Raw genomic sequence first — 23,465 nt, 5'->3', positions numbered from 1 at the left:
AGAGTGTAAAATTTAGGATTGCATTTTACACCCATTATTGGGATTTGCAAAGCCTCTTGATGATTGCAATGCCTAATCAAACAGCTGGTACCTGGTTCAAGAAGCAATGCAAAACCACAGGGTTTTTAAAAGAGAAATGTTATACAATCATCATCACAGGGTAAACCAGACTCAAGACAAGGACTTTATTGTTGGCAAAGTGCCAATCAGTTATATTTCTCTTGTGACTGGATGAGAAAAAATAAATCCCAGTAACATATGATTACAATGACATTTTATATTTGAGAATAAGTCATGTTATGTCACACCAAATTAACAGGAAATGTTTAAATGAACTGCGTATTTTATGGCAGCTTCCCAAATACAAAAATCTATAGGAATCAGCATTAATCTTTTATAGGTTTGCATAAATCTCTACCAGGGTTATTCCAGTTATGCTAACTTTAAGTAGAATGGTAACTGCAGTGGGAAGAAAATCCTTCTCAATTTTCCTTCTCTTGCTTTTCTAGCTCTACTAAACTTCGTAATTATGACATGATTTATGATTTTTTCATCGATGTAGCATGCATCTCAGTATAGGATATGCAATTAGCCTGCAAGAAGCTCTCATGAATAGATTTCTCTGGAAGACTACTATTTGAAGAAATGCTATAAAACAGCAAGTTGAAATTAGAACTACAGAGTAACTGAAGTTCATTCTTTCTCATAGACAGCTAAGTGAATAGCTTATTAAAGATTACTACATCAAGATACTAGAAGAAGCAGAATTCACAATGAATGGAATAATCCTTTTTTTTTTTCTGACTGACCACCTAAGAATGTTGTATCAAAGGACAAAAAGCTATTAGGACAGTCAATTGTTTAGTACCCTTAAAATACCAAGTGTTCATAGATGTGAAAAATATTTTTTTAACGATGTTTGCAAGCAGATTTATTCTGAATGGTTTAGAGACAGTGGACTGGTTGAAAAAAAATCAGTTTCTGTCAATAATTATTATTTGCATTCAACAAAGCAGTAGCATAGTCAAGCCAATGATTCAAAATCAGAGCCAGTCATATGTCTCCGTCCTTGAGTATGCGCAGTTGTTATCGTGTATGTTGTTAACTTTTGTAACCTTTATAAATTAAGGCAGAGTATGTGTTCAAAGAGCGAGTTGTGCATGCTTTCCTTCTCCTGGGAAAATCAAGTATAGATACCTAATCGGTAGCATTACTAGAACTAGAACTTTAAAAGTTCAGAAATATAAATACATATTCAGCCGAGTTATATTCCTTTATGACAGCAATTTATGTGGTAATATCGTAACTTAAAGAAATTACTCACAAAGATAGGTATAGGTGCAGAAATATAATATATAATTAAGAAATGAGGGCAGAAATTGAAAGGACATCGGTCTGATAAGAAACGCCACCATTTAAAGGTACATATGAACCAGGTTATTGCTTTTTTCACATGACAGGTGATTTTGAATCCTTACAATTCTGGTTAATTCTTAACAGTGGAAATCAATCTAACATTGAGGTTCTTTTGAGATTTTTCTTATTATCATATGAATAATCCTCCCTAAACCCACATATCCATATATATAAATGTATAAGCTGAAATATTCAGAGCTATTGATTAATCTTAAAACACTAGCTCAAGACATCAACAATTTTTCTTTTGCTAACAAAACATTTCAATATGGCTGATGAGAGGAAAAAACAAAAGTTGAAGATAGAATTTTCAAAGTAAGTTGATCCAACATTGACATTATTTACATTTGGAGGATAAAGATATAACTAATGAAAAGATTAGTCAAGGTTCGGTTTTTCAAAAAGTAAGATATGTTTTCCAAGAAGAAATGTTATTGCTTATGCTCCATTTCAGTTGCCTCTATTTAGAATTAACATTTTTAGAGAAAGTTTATATAATCATTTAGTTAGCAATTCAGTCAATCAAAAGTTTATGTAAGAATTTTTCACAACTACTTTTAAGACCCCATAAAATATGTTTTAGAGAGTAATATATTCTTAGCATATAAACTGCATATCAGGTTTTAAAAAATCAACATTTACAAAAAACATCTAATTTAATTTTGTCAGTCAAGATTTCAACAACCGTTTTTTTTTCACTCAAGCTGTGATATAAATATACATCAAATAGTTTTCCATTTACACAGATGCAACTGAAAAAAGAAAAACTGTTGAGAGGAACAATAATTACTTATTGCGGCTTGATAGCTAGAAAAGCAGTAAGCATCCACGAGCTTACTTACTTACTGAATTATGTGAATACGTGTGAATTACCTGTGTGAATTACCTGTATATCTTTAAAAACCAAAGTATTTTAAAACATTTACATGTACTTTGGCCTTAACAAACTTGGTGAGAAATCATACAACTCTGTATTTTAACCGCTGGGCTCCAGAAGAAGCATCGGTACCCTAGTTTTCCTGTTTAGTTAGCCCTTTGGAATGTTAAAGAGTCCTTTAAGGGCAAGTTTAAACATTTCTACAGCATCAATATAGAAAAATAAATTGTTCTAAGAATAGGGAGACTTCCAAACTGGAGTTTGCTACTGTTTTATAGTCTCCTCCATAGTACCAAACACCACAATAACCCCAGGTCCTTTAACACGTCTTAGACCTTGCTTTGCTCACAGTAACTCTAGCTTTACCTCTCTCCCTTTGAAACTAGGTTTCAAAACACAGAAAACATTTCTGTGGAAAGAAGGGCGGATCAACAAAAAACCATTTGGAAGCATATTTTAGAAGCATATGCAAGGAAGACTGTCATGTTCTTTAAATATGTGCTGGAGGTAGTCCCTTCTGCAGACAGACAAAGAGTAAGATGGAAGTTGAACATTCAGCAAGTTGAATGGGCAGAAGGGAAAAGTTACAGTATTAAAAACAGTCAGAAGGGCTTGAGTCATAAGAAAGGACAGGTAACTCACAGATGCTTTTCTCTTACTTCTCAATTTGCCTCTTTAGAACTACTGAACAAAAATGGAACAAGATCTGTGAGCTGATTAGCCAGGAGAACTTATAGTGTAAATAGCATGAATCATAAAGATAATCAGACAAAATGAAAAAATCTTTATGCTATGAAGAAGTCTGCAAGCTTCAATGGAATGAACGTGCAAAATTCATAACTATTGTAATCTGATAAATAAAACTCTAATCTGCATACAGGAAATGATGCAAATATAGGGCAGTCATCACATAATGAGTTTGAGCTACATAATTTATATATAAACGGAACTCTACCATGTTTTCTAAAATTTGTTTTGTTCATAATGCTTAGCAGCTAAGACTTCTATAACTAGAAATTCTTGTCTTCATTGCATGCATGGACACAATAATGGCAAATAAAGTAAGATATGTAATTTACTAATCATTATTAATTATCGTATTTTATGATCAACTAAATTTTAGCATTCCTGAATAATAATTTCCCCAAATAATTGAAATAAAATGCATGACATCATACAGAAATTTCTAAAATATTAATTTCCCAGATACTTGCTTATTAGATTTTGTCACATCTGTCTACATAGAGTGATTGAACAAAAGATTTTAATGTTGCAAAACAAAATAGTAATCTAAACCCAGAAGATTTAATATTGTACATCCAATCTCATTTCTGACCCTTCTGAGTTCATCCTGAGGACTGAGTAATAAAAGTTAGTATACTATAACATTATTAAAAGTTATAGCATACCATAAATGCACAAAGCAGCAATTAAGGTCTCATGGGCCATCTGGAATCTGGCATTTCCTAATTTTGGTGTGCTTTACAACTAAGATAATATTTGTTCCTATGTAATCCCTCCTACATGATTGTTTAAAGGAAAAAGTAAAAAAACAAACAGTTCCCCCTTTGGCAAACAACTCCCCCCACTCTCTTTTTCTCTTCCACCTCTCATTATTTTGTTGGAATATTAAGATACCTCCACGACCATATGGTGCTTGTGTCAGAGGCAGAGAAGGAGGAAAAAAGGGAGACAATATGCAGGAACAAAAGGCCCTGGACATGGGGAAACATTTACTTGGAGTCAGAACCGAGCTTTATTTCTTCTGCAGACAGTTTCATTGGGGTAGGATAAAGCCGAGTTCTGAAGACAGGAGAACTTGGCTTGTTTCGGCTCCTGTCCCACCCCTTCCAATATACAGCAGCTCAGAGAGCTCTCAAGCTTTCACTTTGGCAGAAACACCTGTCTGTGTCCAAATATCAATGCAGTATTTTTCTGGTAGTTGACCAAAGTTCTTCAAGTAAGAAAGGAAATCTCAACATTCAGGTTTATATATCAGCAAAAGCTGAAGAGAATTTCATTTTACAAAAACGACACCAGAGACTTAAGGGTTTATTTACACCAAATTAAAGATCTGCTGCAAACACTGTAAATGTGACAGCTTCTCAAAGAAAAGAATGTAAGAATCTATTAAAATGGAAAAGGTTATGCCATCCAAGTATTAGGGTTGCTAGCAACGCCCCCATTAGCTACCAAGCTATGCTATGAAGGCTGTAACAGGAAGGAGCACAAGAAATACTGCCATTATGAACTGCCACTTTCAAAAATTTGTAACTAGGAAAAGGAATCTTTAGGCTAAATTTTCTCATACTAATTCTATGCTAAAAGGTTAAGCTTTTAAAAAGTACTTTGTAATGATCTCTGCACATGTATATAACCTAATTAGTTATGTATGGTAACAAATAATGATAAATTGCCTTTAAGATTGCATAAACATTTTCTCATCCATGCCTTAGTTTGTTTTTTAAATTATCATGTATACAAATGGTATGAAAAAAGAATTTGAGAAATGTGTCAAAGTAAATTAACTGTGAATATAGCTATCTTTGTGTGCAAATACAAGAACACAAGGCTACTTATATTTGTACAGGTATCTGTATCAAGTATGTGTGTAACCACATGTATTTACAATTCAGTAACATATTTTATATACATCATATTAAATGTAACTAGACACGTTAAAAATCAGAATGACCAGTGTTGTGAAGGTGCTCCGCTGTGAACATGATTAACACAGCACACATAAGCACACTCTGTACCAGCTGTATCTGAGCTGACACAGGTAGCGGAACTGTCATTAGGTCTGCAGTTTCTGGTACAAAAGTGATCATCCAGATTCCCCAGTAGTAATCTCAGTAGCTTCTCTGTACTGAACTTCATGACACTGCAGCACAAAGTCTTATGTTCCTGCTCACGCTGAAATCAGACATATGCCAGGATTACAGACAAATCCTAAATATCCCAAACAATTTTTCATTTATACCAAGATCTTTGATGATCTGAGTTCAAATGGACACCTACGCTTGTATACAGCTCATCTGACTTCTACAAGAAAAATGAAAATGTGCATGGGCTCAGGAGCCTACATATATATTGCTCAATACAAAAAGTGATCTTAGATACTAAAGTATAAAAGCATTCTGAGAGATATAGATAGCTTTGTGCAGGCACAAAAGCATAACTGTGTAATTGATGTAATGTGATTTTCTTTATCTAGATTCTTGTGGGGAAAAAAAAAGATGAAAAATTAATGAAGCATAGGAACATATCAAGTTTGATGTACCTTCTTATTTTCATTTTTCATAAAATACTCACGCAAAAGCCTTACAAATACAAAATTTGATGGATTTCCATACCCACAACTTAAATCCTGCAAAAGCATAGTAAGTGACCAAGGAAATGTTACTAGAAGAGCATTATAGTAAATGTATTATTTATTCATAGGCTACATTGATTATAATTAAAATGTTCGTCCTGATGAAAAGGATACATTCTTATTTAATGTGTTGATTTCTCAAAACCAATCTCAAAACATTATACCATTTTTTATGATTTACAGAGAAGAGCTCATTCCTTGCTAACATTTGGAGAAAATGCAGACGGAAGCTCTGACATCCTAACATTTTACAACAGAACATTAAGCTTTTTCACCCTTAGTTACATTTTACCTTATTCATAACAGTGAAAGTTGGGTATACGTGATTACTGTTTGCTGAGTTAGGTTGGCCACTGAGTGGCTCTAGTTCTGAGTTACCACACAAGACGTTATTACAATTGACAGTATGGAATTACTAGGTAGAAAACTAATTTCCATTTTTACCCCAAATGGGATTCTTTTCAGTTGCCTCGATAAATATGTTGGTAAAGTACAATGAATGTTGAGGACAAGTAAAATATTTAGGCTCAGTCAATCTTCGATGCTTGAAAACTTTATATTCCCCTTAAATATTTTCAGGTTTTTAGAGTTAATTCTTATAAATTAACGTGATACAGTGCAATGGATCACTAACTATACATCTGGTTAAATGCAATGATATTTTATAATAGAAAGTACAAACTATAGTTTTAATCATTATTATTTTACTGATTTGGAGATAAGTTTCAAATTGCATTAGAAGTTTGAGCATAACAATATTTTTTTAATGAAAAATAGAGTGTTTTTGAGAAATGGTAAACCTGAAAATGATTTATCATTGCCCTTTTCCTTTGCTGAATAACTTTCTGACAACCATGCAACTCCAAAAGTCCTTAAGATATGATCCATTAAACACATGCAGAAAAGTTGCTTGATGATTCCTTTTTTCTTCTAAATATTATTTCAAATGAAATTAAGATATGATTGTCCTCTAAATTCCGCCTGATCCAACCACATACACACTTCCTTTACGCAATGCGATCTGATTACCAGAGATAAAGTACTCAATGTGAATCACACACTGTGAAAAATGTTATTCAGTATTTCATACAACACACTCTGCAAGAATTTAATAACAGATGAACATTTTCAGGATGCTAGTTATTATGAGGTAATAACTCAGAGAATTAGTAACACATGACTTCTGCCATGTAGCTCTAGGGATGCTTTGTTTAATTCATATTCACTGTAATTTGTTGCTCAATTATACCCCTGCTCACTTGTAACTGTGGTCCTTTTGGTCAAAAGCAAGCCAAATGTCTACTGACATTGCAGACTGTCTGCAAACTAAGCTACAGAAGATAAAGTCAGTTTTGACACCTATACACTGCCACCATCTTACTGTAACTGCTGAAACAGTAATGAAAGATGGCTAATATGATTATACAGTGCCAAAGTCCTGTAACAGAAGATGACAGCTACCCTTTAGACTTCATCAAGTCAGACTATCACAGGAAGACTATAACAAAAAGTCAGACTCGAATGATAGAAAAAAAGTAAAGAAAGAGTAAGTATGTTTTACTTAGGCCAGTCACAGAATAAATACTAGGTTACCAACCTTTTCAACATGTGTCCTCTACTTCCATTCCTAAAGCTGATGGATTTTATAAAATACTAATGAAATCATGTTCAGAAAGATGACAAAAAACAGAAGGCCAACTTCCAAAACAATAAAAGCAACAGAAGCCAAGTTATACAATAGCACCTGAAGCTTGAAAGGTTACATATATGAGATAGTACGCTCATTAAGAAGAATGAGGGAGATAATAGAGGCACTTTTTAGAGCTATCGTCTTTCCATGGAATTTAATAAATTAGGCCTGGTTTACCTGATGTCTAGAAATGGAATCTGGAATCTTCCACTGATATTGGTTAATTTATTCATCTAGCTTTCATCACCTACCAATACAACAGTTTATTCAGCCCACATCAAATCACCATCAAATATAATTACAATAACACAGTTAAGTAGCAGCTAGCCATCTCTCTTTCTCCACACAGAAAACCAAGTCATTAACAAACTTCTTCCAACTTAGATCCTGGAGTTCTAAGTGAAAAATTAGCTAGTATTCAAATGGTACAAACTCAGAAAGCATTTCAAACACTGCATTGTAATATTTATTATTACTGTTCGTATGCTGAAACTTTACTTGTACTACATAACCAGAAATCTACAAAATCTAAAAATGTATAATAAAATTCGTGTGTCCCTGTTAACACTAATTACATTGCTGCTCCTTCTTGCATCAAGGAAATGTAATTATATTTTTTTAAAATACACTTTCAGGGGGAATAATAGATACAATATATAGTAATATAATAATAGATTTATAGTCTTTATATTCTTCACACTGGGATAAGATAAGCAATTCATCCCTTCAAGAAATGGTGGAGAATGAGATTTTTAAATTATACAGCATAAAAGAAGCATATGAGTTGATTCTTATTCTCAAGGAGCAGGGAGTAGTTGTAGAAATTAGTTCATGCATGGACCCATGATCTTAATGAGATGGAGACATTCATATATGTGTAGTGTAGCATCTAGTGCCATTTGGCAGTCTACATCCCATTCGCTTCAAGTGAGTTCTATGAGAAACTGACCACAAGGAGGGTGGAAAATGGTGGGGTGTTGTGCCCAAAGGATAGCACTTAGTTGACTGACTGGTAGGGGGTTACATGAAGCGTTCTTCAGGGATCACTACTGAGCTATTTAACATCTCATTTAGAAGCTGGACTATGGGACAGAATGTACCCCAAGACACTTTGTGAATGATGTCCAATTTGCAGGGGGGCATTCAGAAATATCTTGACAGGCTGGCAAAATGGGTTGACAGTAATTTCACCAAGTTCAGTAATAGTAAATGCAAAGTTCTGCATTGGAACAGTTCAGGGTAGGCAATGACTATCTAGAAGGCAGCTTAGCAGGAAAGATATCGGTGATCCCTGCGAACAACAAGTTGAACAGTTGTGTACTCTTGTGGAAGAGATGAGGCAACTGCATTCTGGGCTACATCAAGAGTGTTGAGGGAATTCAGCATCCCCCTTTTATTTGATGTTTGTGAGACAGCAATTCGAGCACACGGTCTCATTTCAGACTCCCCAGTACAAGAAAGACATTGATATACTGGATCAAGGCTGGTGGAAGGTCACCAATATAAAGAGAGGGCTGGAGTACACGCCACATGAGGAGAGGCTGAGAGAAAGTTTGTTCAGCCTTAGGAAGAGGAAGCTTAAGGGGAATCTCATTGTTGTCTTCAGTTACCCAGCATGAGGGCACAGCAGAGATGAGTCAGGCTCTTCCCAGAGATGCACAACAAAAAGAGAAGAAACAAGGTCAGAAATTGCAAAAAAGGACATTCTGACTAGACAGTAGAAAAACCGTTTTTCACAATGAAGGCAGTCATTGGAACAGGTTATCCAAAGATGATGTAGAATCTCCATCATTGAAGACAATCAAAACCCAGCCGGACAAAGACCTGAGTAGTCATGCAATATGAACATAATCTGGAACCTAAATAGCATTTTTTAAAACAACATGAAAAATTAAGTGTTAATGCCCAGGCTGAAAAACTACTTTTAGTCCAAATGTTCTGTCCAGCTACTACTTAATAGAGCTTTTTATTCCTGGGAAAAATGATCATAAAAATAATTTAAAAACCCAAATCAACAGAATTTGAATTCTCTGCCAATGACCTAAATCTGCGCGGTAGGGCTTTCAGACTTGGTAACAGCTTTCAGAGTGCATTAGCCTTGCTTGCGAACGATCTCCTCTCTGGCACAGCTAAGAGGAAGATATCCATGCTTACCTCATTAAACCTATCAGCAGTGTTTGACACTGAAGATCAGCATGTGCTGCCGACTTGCCTAGGAGACTGGCAGAAATTAATCAGTCACCCTGAACTGGATAGGTCAATTCCTATCAGTCAGCTTAAAGACAATTCTGATGGGTGGTTTCTTTCCAGCCCTGAAAGCCTTTATTTGTGTGAAATTACAAGGACTGGTTCTACCACTTGTTTTGCTTGATAAAAAACTTTATGAGATATCTCGAGACAACACACTTCTTCAGTGGCAAAAGAAACTAGCAGATTTCTTATTTCATTTCACTCCTGCAAACACAGATGGACTACAGACTTAAGGCCCTTGTCAAAAACCTGGATATATTGTTAAAAAATGTCTGTAATGACAGATAGGTAGGTGTCGCACTGGGAAGAAAAAAAGACAATTAGAAGATACGCATGGCCAAACACTGCTGAGAGTTTTGATGAGGTACATGTATATCCTCCTTGTGGCTGTACTGTAAAGGACGTGGTTTATTAGGAACACTAGTACACTCTGAATGCCATAAGCAAGACTGAAGATCTGGCCAAAACTAAGTTACTTAGGCCCTCCTGATTTTTCACAGAGCATCAATCCACAGTGCCACCATGCATCCATCCATCCATCCATCCATCCATCCATCCATTTTCGCTTTCACATTTTCCATTTGTACATTCATTTTATTATCTACATGTTCACTTTCAATCTGGAATACTGCAAACAGTGTAGCTGAGGATGACATGAATGACTCAAAAAATTCAGTTTTGTCTATCATACTCAAACTACTTATATCATACTTCAAAAAACTAGGAGTTTAAAGGATAAGCACGTATATTTTAGTTTTAGACAACTAAATAAGAGGCCTTCCATACTAAGCACCTAGAATTCTGCTTAGCAAGTTCATTTAAATCTTAAAAAAACCTCACTTAAGTGAAAACAGGAAGATTTTGTCTCTTTTATATTCCATTAAGGTTTTTGTATACAAATTCTGAAAATATCAAAACTTCTACACAAATCTTTAGCAAAAGCATGATTTTTTTTCATGTTAGGAGTTATAATTTCATAGATGACTTTTGGTTGCAGCACACAGTCAGTAAATCATACCGTCTTGAGAAAATAAACAGCATAAATACAAGGCTTATTCCACACTCTACACTCTTCACAGTCTAACTTCTCAGCTATCGGTTTCTTTTCAATTTTTGGTAGCCCACAGAAAGCATATCTAGTCATTAAAAAGTAATTTTTTAATGTAGGATGTGAATCTATTTTGAACACTACCAAAAATAATTATATACTCTGAGAAAATTAAATTAAGTATCGAGTACAAATTCCTATGTCAGGAGTAAAATTCTGGCTTCTTAATAAAAATTACCATAGCTTTCACCAAGACATTTCATCTAGTACCTTATGATAAATTAAAGTTGTCACTAAATATTTATGTTCCATAAGCCTATTAACTGAACTCACAGATCGCTGAATCTGATTTGCTTTTTTTAAAAAAATGCAAAATGTATTATCCCATGATACTACCTTACCTCTATCATTCAAACCATTTTATCTCTAAAACAAAGTAAGTTTTCTAAAGGTAATTTTCCATAAAATACCTATTCTTGGAAGAATTCCTTTTATTACTCTTCCCAAGATACAGAATTGTACACAAAAGCTGGGAAATTAAGTGGTACGTCCATGTTATAAATTGTCCTTCACTTACATAAGTAGCAAAACCACTTTAATCTCACAGGTTTACTCATATAGATTACCTAAATTACAAAACCATATTTTATCTTAATGAACATTGATAAAACTCTTTTTGTCTTATTCTCAGTCACATGTAAACACAGATATTTGGTTTATACATAAAGCAATTGTTTCCTTAATGCCTTTTATGTTTATCTACCACTTCATTCTATTTTATTTATAAGAACTTATTTTTGCAAGTCTGGTTTTCAGTAATACTATACGAATGTTTTCTATAATAAACTCTTCAGTATATATTAGAATGTTTAGTCTTACTAGTAGCTTAGCAGTTGCAGTCCTTGACTGTGTGTTTGCAAAACAGAAGTGCTACTACTATTACTAGCTTCCTGTGTTTACATATGTATGTTACCTGAAGACATCTAGTAAAGTTTGAGAAATGTTTCTTAAATAAGTCATACCTTGTCATTAAAGACAAGTTTCTAGTACATTAAAATCAGGAGGTTAAACAATAGGAGACAATAAACAACAATATACTTATTGTTTAATTACAAAACTTAGTAAACAGATTCTTTAACCTTTAGTAATGTGGACTAATATCTACAGGCTAAACGTGGAAGCCAGAAAGTAGTCAGAGGTTTCTCCTCTATTACTACAGAAGAAGTACTTCTACTTTCTAATGAAGTGACAAAAAGGATCTGCTTCAGATATTCTGATTCTACAAGCAGTTCTGTATTGTGCTGCTCATGCACCCTGCTGTCAACTTTGGTGATACTACCAGTCACTTAACTGGAAAAGCAGTGAAGTCACTAATGTTCTTGTAGTTCCAAAAGTGAAGTCTAGGCACTGAGAGATATAGTTTATTTTCTCAATGAAATTATGTAACTCTGTTATTAAGCGTTCAGACATTTTGGTGCATCTTCAAGCAATGGCTTCTGATTGAAAGGAAGTCAAACTTTTTCTTACTTGTATGATTCACTTTTTATATTGCAAGAGTTCAATTTTATTTAGTTTTTTTCTTTTTTCTGGCAAATGGAACAGATGCATAGGGGTACTTTTTCTAAAATAGCTTCATAAAGAAACAAGGCTTATACATCCATGCTCTGTGTACACTTGCCTGCCTTCATTCCTAAAGAATGTGTATCTGTCGATCATTTTCAGCTGAATTTGAGAAAAAGATTTCAGGCATAAACAGTTGCCTTCATGTTTTATGGAAATACGGGAGAACAAAGAAGAGTGCTCCAATCAAGAGGCTTGTCTCTCATGTTATTAGACACCAAATATCTTATTAAATATCAGCAGGAAAAGCTTAATTTTGACACTAATCAACCAGAAAACCAAAAACCTGCAGGATATCAGGCTCTGTCAGTTTGGATGCTTATTGAAGCATCTGGTGAAATGGTTTACTTCCACTTTGTGTTTTTTTCATGTAGTAGCATAATCTTCCAGTGGTTAGGCTGTAGATGTTACACAGATTTAGAAAGTCCTTTTAAAAACATAAAAACCATGACTATATTTATAAAGGTCTCCCCTAAAAACACATCTTATTTCCTTTCTTTGGAAAAACATGATCCAAAGCGATCATTTTAATCAGACTTTACTTTTGTGGATTTTTAAAGATAGTATCTCTCTGTAAGTAGTTGTCTAAAGTATTTACACAGTGAAATTTGACTATTTGTGGTAATTAGATATAGGTCTGGACTGCAAATTACTAATGGTATCACATTGGTTAAGTTAAGCATTGGCATAATTTACAGATATAATGGACTCTCTGACATCACCATTACCTTTAGGTTGTATTATTTTCTAAAAAACATATTTTCTAGCTCAACTAGAAGTTACACATTACATGCAGAAATCACTTTCTGAATTTGACAGACTATATTACACAGGAGATCAAATCAAGTTACATTAATTGTTCCTCTGACCTTGAACTATTAATCTAAAACCTGACAAAAAAAAATGAAGGGCAAAGAAATTTAGAAAGGCATGAGTTAGTAAAATACTGTAAAAGATGTACAAAAATCAGCTAATACACACACAGTTCCTGTGAAAAATATTTTTTCAGCCATACCTTACAAACTTGCAATTTAGAAGATTGAGCTCATTCCTTTGAGGCTTTTTTTTTTTCACAGTAAAAATGATTATCTAAGGTATTCTAATAAGGTCTGGGTAGAAGCTTTATAAGTGCTTTCTCTAAAAGGTTCCTAGCTGTGTGGAACTGCCCTCCCACAAAGAACCCCACCTGTTGAATGACATTGCAAGAGAAATCCACCAATACAGAAAAACAACACATCTGGAAGATGTGTAAAGTAAACAAAGTCAGAGAAAAAGAGAGCATGGAGCAGTAGATAAGAGTGCAGAAAGAGATAGATCAATAGACCTGCTTTGGGAAGTAAGAATGTATGTTTTCAACTTCTGTGAAAAAAATAGGTTTATCAAATTCAGTAAAGTATGCATGCACCTTTGCCTAAATAGTTTTAGCTGAGAAGATATCCAATACAAAACAGTAATGTCACAATAAATCATAAGCAATAGGACAGGGCATAATTTATTTTTTCTAAAGATTTAAATGTAGACCACCAGTCTTTTCTAAATAAGTATATGATGACTAGTCTTGAAACAGAAAACTCATATCAAAGATTCTCCCTTGATTTTATGCAATCAGACTTACAATGAAAGAAAACGAATTCAAAGCTTTTGGATTTTTTTAGAACATCTCTAAAATATTATTATAAAAAGGGGGCTGCAATGGCCACACTCGGGGGTGCACACAGAAGTGGGAGTGTGCACGCGGGTGTGCACCGGCCTCGCAAGCATGGCCTTTCACAAGCCCTTGAATGCTCCCAGCCTTGTACGGGTCCTTGCACCCTAACTCCCTTGCAGGGATGCTCCTTGCATGAGGCTTTGCTCACTTGCTCCCTTAATTTTAAAAAAAAAAAAAAGTAGGAAAGAATATTTCCTTCCATATTCCCTTCCAGCTGTAATAATACAGCTGTCATTAAGACAAATCTTACATGGAAATAGCAGAAAAGAACTCCTATCTGAACAATTATTGAAAGAATGAAAGATCTGCTAAACTTTAGAAGACTTAACATGTACAGATATTTTCAAGAACATGTGGGTAAGTCCAAACAACGTCTGAGATGTAGTTCATTCTTTCATATTATAATGAAATGCACAGTGAGACAAACATTTTTATTATAATGTTCATGTGATAATGGCAAAACTAATGAATGTCAGGCACACAAGACAGGCAAGAAAATACTGTACTCTTGATTTGGATTTATATTGCTTTTTGTGCAGAACACTATGTATCGCCTACTAACCACACAAAAAATCTCAGTAATATGCTTATGACTAATGAAATAGGCATCAAAACATACATTTAAAGACCTATTCTTCCTCCAAATGCTTGTTACATAGGAAATTAACAGTATCCCATGCTTGCTTCAAGTTTTCATAGCACAATCATTTCTACAGTGTATTTTATAATATGTTTTAACTTCATCACACATTGTGCAGAACTTTTGTACTTACTGCAGTATACAATTGTTTACTCTAGACAAGTGATAAAAAGACTTCCATCACAAAAAAAACCCCGCACCAAAACTAACCCAAATAAAACTAGTCTGGATCCTCAACAGGCTAATGACATTAGCTTTCAATTAAGGCACAACATGCTATCCACAAACTTCTATTATCAAACTGAGAACAAATCCATATTCATTCTTGCTATCAGGATCTTGACATCACCTTTTGCAGAAATAGGTGAAAAGTAATTTTTTTTTAAAAAAGAAAAATCTTGCTTTCAAACGCAAGCATGCAAACTGAGAAGTATACATGAAAAAATACCATCACAAATGTATGAAAAGCTAAATTATGTGTTTCCTATCCTACTATATTTCAGGCAGGTTTTATAATCACATCAGAATCCTGTTTTGTCAAGAGACCCGACAGAAGGTCTATCTGACTCTAGAATTACATTGCTCTTGGGAACAATCCCTTTACTTACATGCATCCTCTCTAGTTACAATCGAGACCAAAATTTGCCACTATAATAAGCATAATATTTGTAATGTAAGCACAGAGTCAGAGTGTATTTATTAAATACAAAACTTCCATAATGTGCTTCCATAGTCCATAAGACTTCAGCACATTGCAACTGCATACTGGACCTTTACAACTTCATCTTGATGATCTAATACATATTTTATCTAAGAAAGGAAGTTATCAGAGAACCGTAAATTTTCCAGCAAAAAATATGCAACTATACTATCAAAATGAAAAGTTATGCCAAATGGCTTACACGAATGGAAGTATATCAAGGAATCAACTGGTGCTAGGAGGAACCACTCAGTCTTTCACAGTATTTTTTCTATCACACTGTCTAGAAATTTTATCAATATATCGATAGCATTATTTGTTACTATTTTTTTGGCTTTGCAGTAATTGTCATTTCAAAATGGTTTAAAAAACTTCAAGACAAAAACAAAACCTCCCTGATCCCTTCAAAGCCTTACCAGATCATGTCAGTTAAATGTAGACCATCCAGACAACTGGATGTATCTGAGAGAAAAAGAAAGAAAAGTTCCATTTCCCAGGTATGGACCCCAGCCCTCTCTGTCTGCAACAAGGAAACACTGGCTTGGCATATCAGTGCGTAAGTTTGGTGAGCACAGCAAAAGCAAAAATCATATTGGGTTAGTGATCACCCAGGTCCCCACTTTGAGGAGTGACATTTAGTTCCTCTCCCATTTCCCCAGTGTTCTCACAGTACTTTCCCTAGCGCAAATGCCACTATGCTACCTCTCCTGTCTCCTTCACCCACTTAAAGCTTCCAATGTCATTTAAGTTAAAGCAGTGACAAGAGGAGACTGTGAAACAAGGGACAGCATCCAGAGGTTGACAGCTACAGACACAGCCTGCTGTTTCAATTCCTAGCAGCAGTACTCACTACATACTTGTTAGAGCAGACAGTATAAGAAGAATTAGCTGCAGTAGGGATCTCAGCTGATGAGCACGTGTTGCTGCTACTCAAGTACTGATGCAGACTCTCTGGGAAATTGCATTTATAAAGCCAACCTTACATTTACAATGTAGTTCACTATTATAACCAAAACAATATGGTGTTACATAGTTTTTTTGAGAGTCAGAAGGGAGACCAACTTACCAGAAAAATAAAGTATCTTCTCAGTTGTAGCATTTATTGCCCCCTTCACATCACATCTTCAGAAAAGCAGCAAAGCTACTAAAGCAAACACTTTCAAATGCCTTTTTACTTTTTCTTTCCCCAGTTCCAGTGTCACTTAATCATCAGTAATTTGTCTGACCTTAGTAGCAGCAGAGCCATGGAGTGGCCACAAACCACCCTCATATGGAAGGGGGTTTGGAACTAGATGATCTTTAAGGTCCCTTCCAACTCTAGCCATTCTATGATTCTGTGCTTCTATGAAAAGGTACAATCGTGGGAAAACCCAGGTTGGAAAGGACCTCGGGAAGTCTCCAGTCCAACCTCTTTCTCCAAGCAGGATTACCTCTTAAGATCAGACCAGGTTGCTCAGGGCTTTTTCCATTTGAGTATTGAAAACCTCCAAGGAGACTGCACAACTCTGGGAAACCTGATGCACTGCTTGGCTATCCTCATGGTGAAAAAGCTTTTCACTATTCTGAACACTGGTACCTTGGTAGCCTTCTCTTCTCCAGGCTGAAAAAAATACACTTCCCTCAGCCTCTCCTCATGGAACATGTGCTCCAGAATCCTGTCTTGATGGTTCTTTACTGAACTCACTCCAGGTATCCCCAGTCAACTAACAGAGAGAAAACTAAGATAAAGGCTGAAGCCTACATAGAGGTCAGGATTTATCTCAGCTGGAAGGAATTAGATCAAGTTGAAAGAAAGAATACATACTTATGTTCTTTGGAAAGTGTTCTGGAGTCTGTGTGCTGAGAAAGGTATAAGGCAGATCCTTTCTAACTGATCTCCTTCACGTTTTCTATTGGCTAGCTCCAGAGATGTGCCCAGCTGCAGGTGGGAAATGCTGCAATTCCCTATTTGGCAAGCTGACAGCTTAAAATCTTGACTTTTGTTAATAACTATTTTGTAATACTTTGTTCTGAATTCCTACACTTGCACTCAAACAACTGAAAACTGAAAAATGTGAAAAATGCCCACTTGATTTAGTGAAACACCAGACTAAGACACCCACATACTCAGACGACCGCAGAATTTTAAACTTGTATGAAAACTGTAAACATGTAACACCTTTTCTCTCATATACTTAAAAAAAATTAGTCTGACACTTCTCTTTTATATTAGTTTCAGTTTGAAAAGTTTAAAATAGTGTCATTCCAATGCAAGAATTGACAGAATTTGACAACTATCTCTGTAATTATATCCAGTTAAAAATACTTTATTCATTAGTTCATAACAAACTGATTAGTAGAGAAGTCTTGAAACATCACTGTCATAATATTTTCAAATCAATTTACATTTGCCTCCTCTAGCTATGGACTTTAAAACCTTCCAGGGTCTTTCTATGCAAAATATCATGAATCAAATGAAGTGATTTGACAACGAGAAATGTCAATCAAAAACATGAAATGAAGTCTAACTGATAATTTACTTATCTGTTGTAAGACATATGACTGAATTATAAAAAAGGGTTTACTGAAGATTCAAGTGTGTAACAGATTTTCATAAATGAAACAGCATGATTTCTTCGTGCTTGAGGATATTAAACAAATCTTATCATCTTAGCACTGCAACTATGAACAATATCAACCTTTTCCCACATTTGCAAAAATTTAAGGGCTGATTTTAAAATATTTTAAAATAACAAGAGCAGTATAGTTATAGCTGGAAAACATAATATGAAATACAGGCTTTTAGAAGACATTATGGTCCTAAGCATTAGTATTTTTCCTGTGTATTCTGCTTTTATGTTATACTATCAATGTGGTCATTACAGTAAAAACAAGCATGGAATTGGAAAAGAACATAACTTTATGAGGGGAAATAGGGAAATAAAAACCTCCTTGCACTGAAGCTTTTGATGTTTGGATATAATGCAATTAAAGTGCCTCATCAATTCAGTTGCATGACTGTGTTTATTGACACAAGGGAAGAGGTACAAATATGCAGCAGAAGCAGGCAGGGCTGTAGCAGCCACAAATTTTGTTAGCTTACACTGTTACTAAACTGTATGTCAAGTCCACACTGCTATGAAAAAAAATGCTGAGCTGCTTTTAATCTAGGCTTAACCGGGACCCCAGTCTAGTCCACTGCATGGCCAAGCAAAAGTTTATATTGCACAAAGAATGTATGTCCAGGGATGAAAACCATGTGGAGGAATGGCTGAGTGAAAAAGGGCACGACTTGATTGCAATGAGCAACCCAGTCTTTGATAAGGATGAAAGCCCGGAGGAGGCTGTGAACTCTCCTTGAGAAACAGAAGTATGAAGAAGTAGCTACATGATAAGTAAGAGATAAGCGGTACTGCCTCCGGGAGATAGAGAAACATCTGCTGCGCGTGGACAAGAGGTCTGCACTAATTGTGTGAGCGCTCTAGGCGTGTGAACAGAGACTGTAAGCCAATCGTATAGCTGTCGCTAGTGCGTGCTCTGCTTGTCTGTCTTTATATACTCTGTGAGAACTTGAATAAAGGGAGAACGACCATACTCATATTGAGACTCATCGTTACTCCGGGTCCGTCTCCCACTCCGACAAAACCATACCTTTCAATTTTGGTGCAAGTTTATGTTGCTTTAAATGCTTGTGGAATTACCCTGCTATAACTCAGTTCCATAACTGGTTTTAAATGAACTGAGAAAGCAATGTTGTTGAGAGGGTCATTCCCACCCAGACAGCTTGTGCTGACAACATATTCCTGTTTCCCCTTCTCCTTGCATATGTTAACAGTTGTTAGAGCTGATCCAACTTCCTTTGTAGTTGCAAGAAACATCAACATAAATGGAAGAGGGGAGATGGAAAAAAATGGAACAATTCCTTCAAGATGGACATACTACTGGCCAATAAACATTTATCAAAACATTCCTTTCACTTGACATCTACTTGCTCCAAAACGTACTGCCTTTGCCAATAAATCAGCTATTACAACAGAAAGGGAAAACTTTTTTCTTGTAAAAAATGCTTTCCTATAGCCTTAAAATCAGTTCAGAAGCCGTTACTGCTACAAAGTAAATTAAAAAAAAAAAAAGTCTTAGTTATACAATGTGGATGAATATAAATAGAATATCAAATCTCAAGTTTCAGAATGTAAGCAAATCACTTTATGATTAAAATGAAACCCTTGCTATGAGTTATTACCAAGGGTAAAGGGTAAGAAAGTCCTTCACAACCCACACTACTGATACTGGCTTGAAAGAGGATTTTAAACAACAAAGATTGAGAACTCATCGCAATACATACAGACTGTAAACTCCTAAATGATGAACAGAGGAATGAAAATCCAGAAGTGCAATTTAAGTAACATTTTTCTGCTTATAACCAATTACACTTCTTTAAGGAGCAGGGACCTGTGCTTCTGCAAGTAGCTGAGACTCCCCCAGGTTGAACACCTCTGCTTTGGTTTTTGAAATCCAGGTTTTTAGCATCACTCCATTTCTCAGGCCATCTAGTAGGCATTCTCACTTTATCCCTTACACACGGACATTACTAGCAGCAGTTTCTGACAGATTTCATGGAACACAGATAGATGTAATGGTGATATTTTCTGTATAAAACCTACTGGTTTATACACTAAGCCAAGAAGAAAATCTGAATTCAGTACTCTGGCCAGAGGAGTTCAAATTCATGTGCTGCAGAAGGATACTTCAACTTACCTGGCAATAGTGTTACTAAGGAAAGACCTGTAGAGGAAAGATAAACTCATTCTTTCCTGCTGAAGCTCTGATGTTTTGTAGTGAGGAGGTAAATGTTCAGGAAAAACAGATAAGAAAAACCCCAACATCCTGTCATAGCTTTATTGGCTCAGCACTTGGGCAGTATGTCTTAAGTTCCAATTCTACACCAAAACCATCAAATCCATTCTAGCAAGCAATGATGTACATACAATTCCAAAACCCAAAGCTTTCAAAACTCCTGCATGAGTGATGTATACATGAAAATATATTGTCCAATAAGTTTCCCACCTTGCCATTTTCTAGCCCTATGAATCCTCTTTGCAGCACAGTAACAGCTCTTTGAAAGGACATGTGGAGACTTTTCCTTCTGTGATCTTTTCCACCTCAGTAATCTTGTAATTTGTTGGTTAAGAATCTTTTAAAAGTTGGGAGATAGACTGGAGTTCCCTTTCTACAGTTCCCTTTAAGTAACAAAGTTAATCCTCTCCTTGAAAAAGTGCTTTTACCACTAGTTTATTACAGAAAAAGGGGGCACTAACTTTATTCTCTCATGTACAGTTGCACAAAACAGGAAAAAATAACTGTTTGGAGAGAATCAGAAGTGAACAGAGGTGTCTTTGTGCTGTCCACATTCACATACAGACACTTTTCTACTTGCTAACCTTTCTATTAATTTTCAATTATATTCTAATTCTACTCATGCAGTACATGTAATGTATGAGCATCTCACATGGAATTCTTGATTCCACTTGAAGGACAAAACAATCAAAATGTAAATGTCACAGTATCTAGCTTGTTAGTGTAGAAAACCTTTATTGGATCTTGCTCTTAGTCTAAACTGCTGTATGAATTTATAGTTTCGGAATAACATAAAACACTTTCCTCAGTTCAGGAACAATTTTTTTTTTGGTGAATATTTATTAAGTAATGTATTTCAATAAGTAAATTCTAGACTTGGCCAGAGCTGAGAAAAGTCTTGAATATTGTACGTACTTAATTTCTGTACTTACTAATGGCTATGAAAGCAGACTTGGGAAGAAAACTTTACTTAGCAACTTTCATGAAAAATGGTTTAGTAAAATGGTCTTTGCACAAGCAACATCAAAGAATTCTGGAACCTTTCCTACAATATTTGCAGTGATATATGCGTAATGGTAATCTATTAGACTCTATGCTAAGAGTTTAAGACTGACTGCACGCTTGCACCAAAGGCTATTAATCTGTACCTAGTTGTTTGACCTTGAGATGCTGAACACGTTGCTGACAACCCTGTTCCTTGTCATGCTGTTAACAAACGAATTACCATGTCTTAAATATATTTGCCTGCTGTGCTTTTAACCCTCCAGTCAACTCCTGAGCCTTCCATGAGGCTGCCCATGAGGGCAGCAATGAAACAGGTTGCCCGGAGAGGTCCAGAAATCTCCTATGTTGGAGGGTGTCGCAGCTTAGCTGTGGAAACTCATGATTGACCTGATCTAGTGCTAGTGACAGGCCCACTTCAAATGGGAAGTTAAGTTAGATGATCTCCAGAGGTCCATGACGAAACCCCATCATTTCTATGAGTCAATGAGCAGCTCTAAAGGTTTACCTGTTTGCTGTTGCTTAATGACAGTACCACATGATTTAACATTCTGTTAAATTAGAATTTCTGTTAAATTAGAATTGCAGGCATAAAAGTTAAACCTCTATAACTATTTAAAAGAAAACTTAAATTATGGCTAAACTCATAGCTAGTTAACAAGTGAAAGCTCCTTTTTAAAAATGAAATATATATTTCTCAAACTCCACTGAAACTGCTGATTCTTCTTGACTAAATCAATTGTCTTTTACAAATCCAGGTGTAAATAAATATGTACTAATATCCATGACTTGAATTTTGTCCAGGGAAGAGGATGTTTTTTAAAAATTAATCCTTAAACTCACTGAAGTGTTATAGTGTATTCCACACATCTCTAGAATTAAAAGCAAACAAACCAAACAATCTTTAAAACTAAGGGCTTTTTTGGTTGTTTTCACCTTGTATTTTTCGCACTAAGGTGAAACATATTTTAGTTTTACTAATAAGAAGGAAGTTTTTAATGTACATAATTTCTACCCCATTTAAAATTTGTTTAAAGATGGACTTGTTTGGGTTTTTAAGAGGACACTCTTACAGATAACAAGGCCAGAGAGACTGCTCCAGGAAGACTATTTCAGGAAAACAGGGGAAATAATGTATTTCATAACTGTTGTCAGAAGAATATATAGAATTAAAAAAAACCATGAGAACACAAGACTTTGCTAACACCTTGGATTATGTCCAAGTAAAGAAAAATACAATTCAGGAGCTGGAGAATTAATGTTTGTTTCCAGTTTAACATTCTCCTGTACCATGTGTAAGCTGTTTATTATTTTTCAAGCTTATTTTTAAAATGAATGTATTTACCACATCTTTGCCATCCTGTGTGATATTCACATCAGATTAATACCACACTGTGCCAGTATACGAAAACACTTTCAAATAATACTACAGTATCAATTGACAGGATTTTGCTAAATGTGAGATAGTAAGCCTTACACACAATTCTATAGACTGACAGTTTAATACAACGTGCATTGTCAATACAAAACTATACAGAAAAATTGTGGCACCAAAAGAATATACTTGGAGGCAAAGCATCACCATTTCCACAGGCACAGACTGTTTATAAGGTATATATCATATTACCTTATGATAATACTCCTGACATGTTTCATCCCCAGCTCTAAGTCACTATGCCTCCTGGACCCGTGAGAGTTAATCAATTAACATCACCTCTATACTAGCAGCAAACATACCACAGTGTTTTTCATCATGGCTTTAATAGTGAATCCATCGCAGACCTGCTGCTTGGTTTTCTTCACGTGCCCCAGTGGCTCCTGCAGCTGAGGGGACCTGTCACCTACAGGCTTTGAGGGGCTTGAGCCTGCTTTCTCCACTACCATCTCCCCACCAGCATCCAAGACGGACAACAAGCAAAATACAGACTGGAAAAAACCAAACAAATATCAACATCCCACCCCCAGTAGGTTAGAAAACGCAGCAGGTCTGCCTCTGCCCCTTCCCAACTAGAGACACCCCCTCACACACCTCTCCCGCGTCTTCCCTGCCCCCGACAGGCCTCCTCGCCTGCCCCTCGCCCTTCCCCAGCCCCTTTCTGCACCTCAGCAGCTCGTCCCCCTCCTCCCCACCGCTTCTCCGTCCCGAGCCCTTCGACACCACCTGCTCTTCTTGTCCGTTCCCCTCATACCCGCCCGGGGCCCTTTTACCCCCCCGGCGCCTAGCCCCGGCCCCGCCTCACCCCCAGCGCCCCCAGTCAGGCTCGCGCCGCGGGGTCCGTTGTGGGCGGGGGCGGGCACCGGC

General features: G+C 35.9%; 1 protein-coding gene across 1 annotated transcript in view; it reads right to left on the bottom strand.

The window, feature by feature from the left end:
* PACRG (parkin coregulated) overlaps positions 1-23,047 on the bottom strand; it is a 224,297-nt gene extending 201,250 nt beyond the window's left edge. Inside the window, exon 1 of the mRNA XM_074168706.1 lies at positions 22,901-23,047. Within this exon, the coding sequence (XP_074024807.1) occupies positions 22,901-23,047 (147 nt within the window). The remainder of the gene's footprint in view (positions 1-22,900) is intronic.
* Positions 23,048-23,465: the final 418 nt, after the last annotated feature.

The sequence above is a fragment of the Numenius arquata genome, chromosome 2 (genome assembly GCF_964106895.1).
Source record: "Numenius arquata chromosome 2, bNumArq3.hap1.1, whole genome shotgun sequence".
Classification (NCBI taxonomy): domain Eukaryota; kingdom Metazoa; phylum Chordata; class Aves; order Charadriiformes; family Scolopacidae; genus Numenius; species Numenius arquata.
This window is presented reverse-complemented; position numbering and strand designations above follow the sequence as displayed.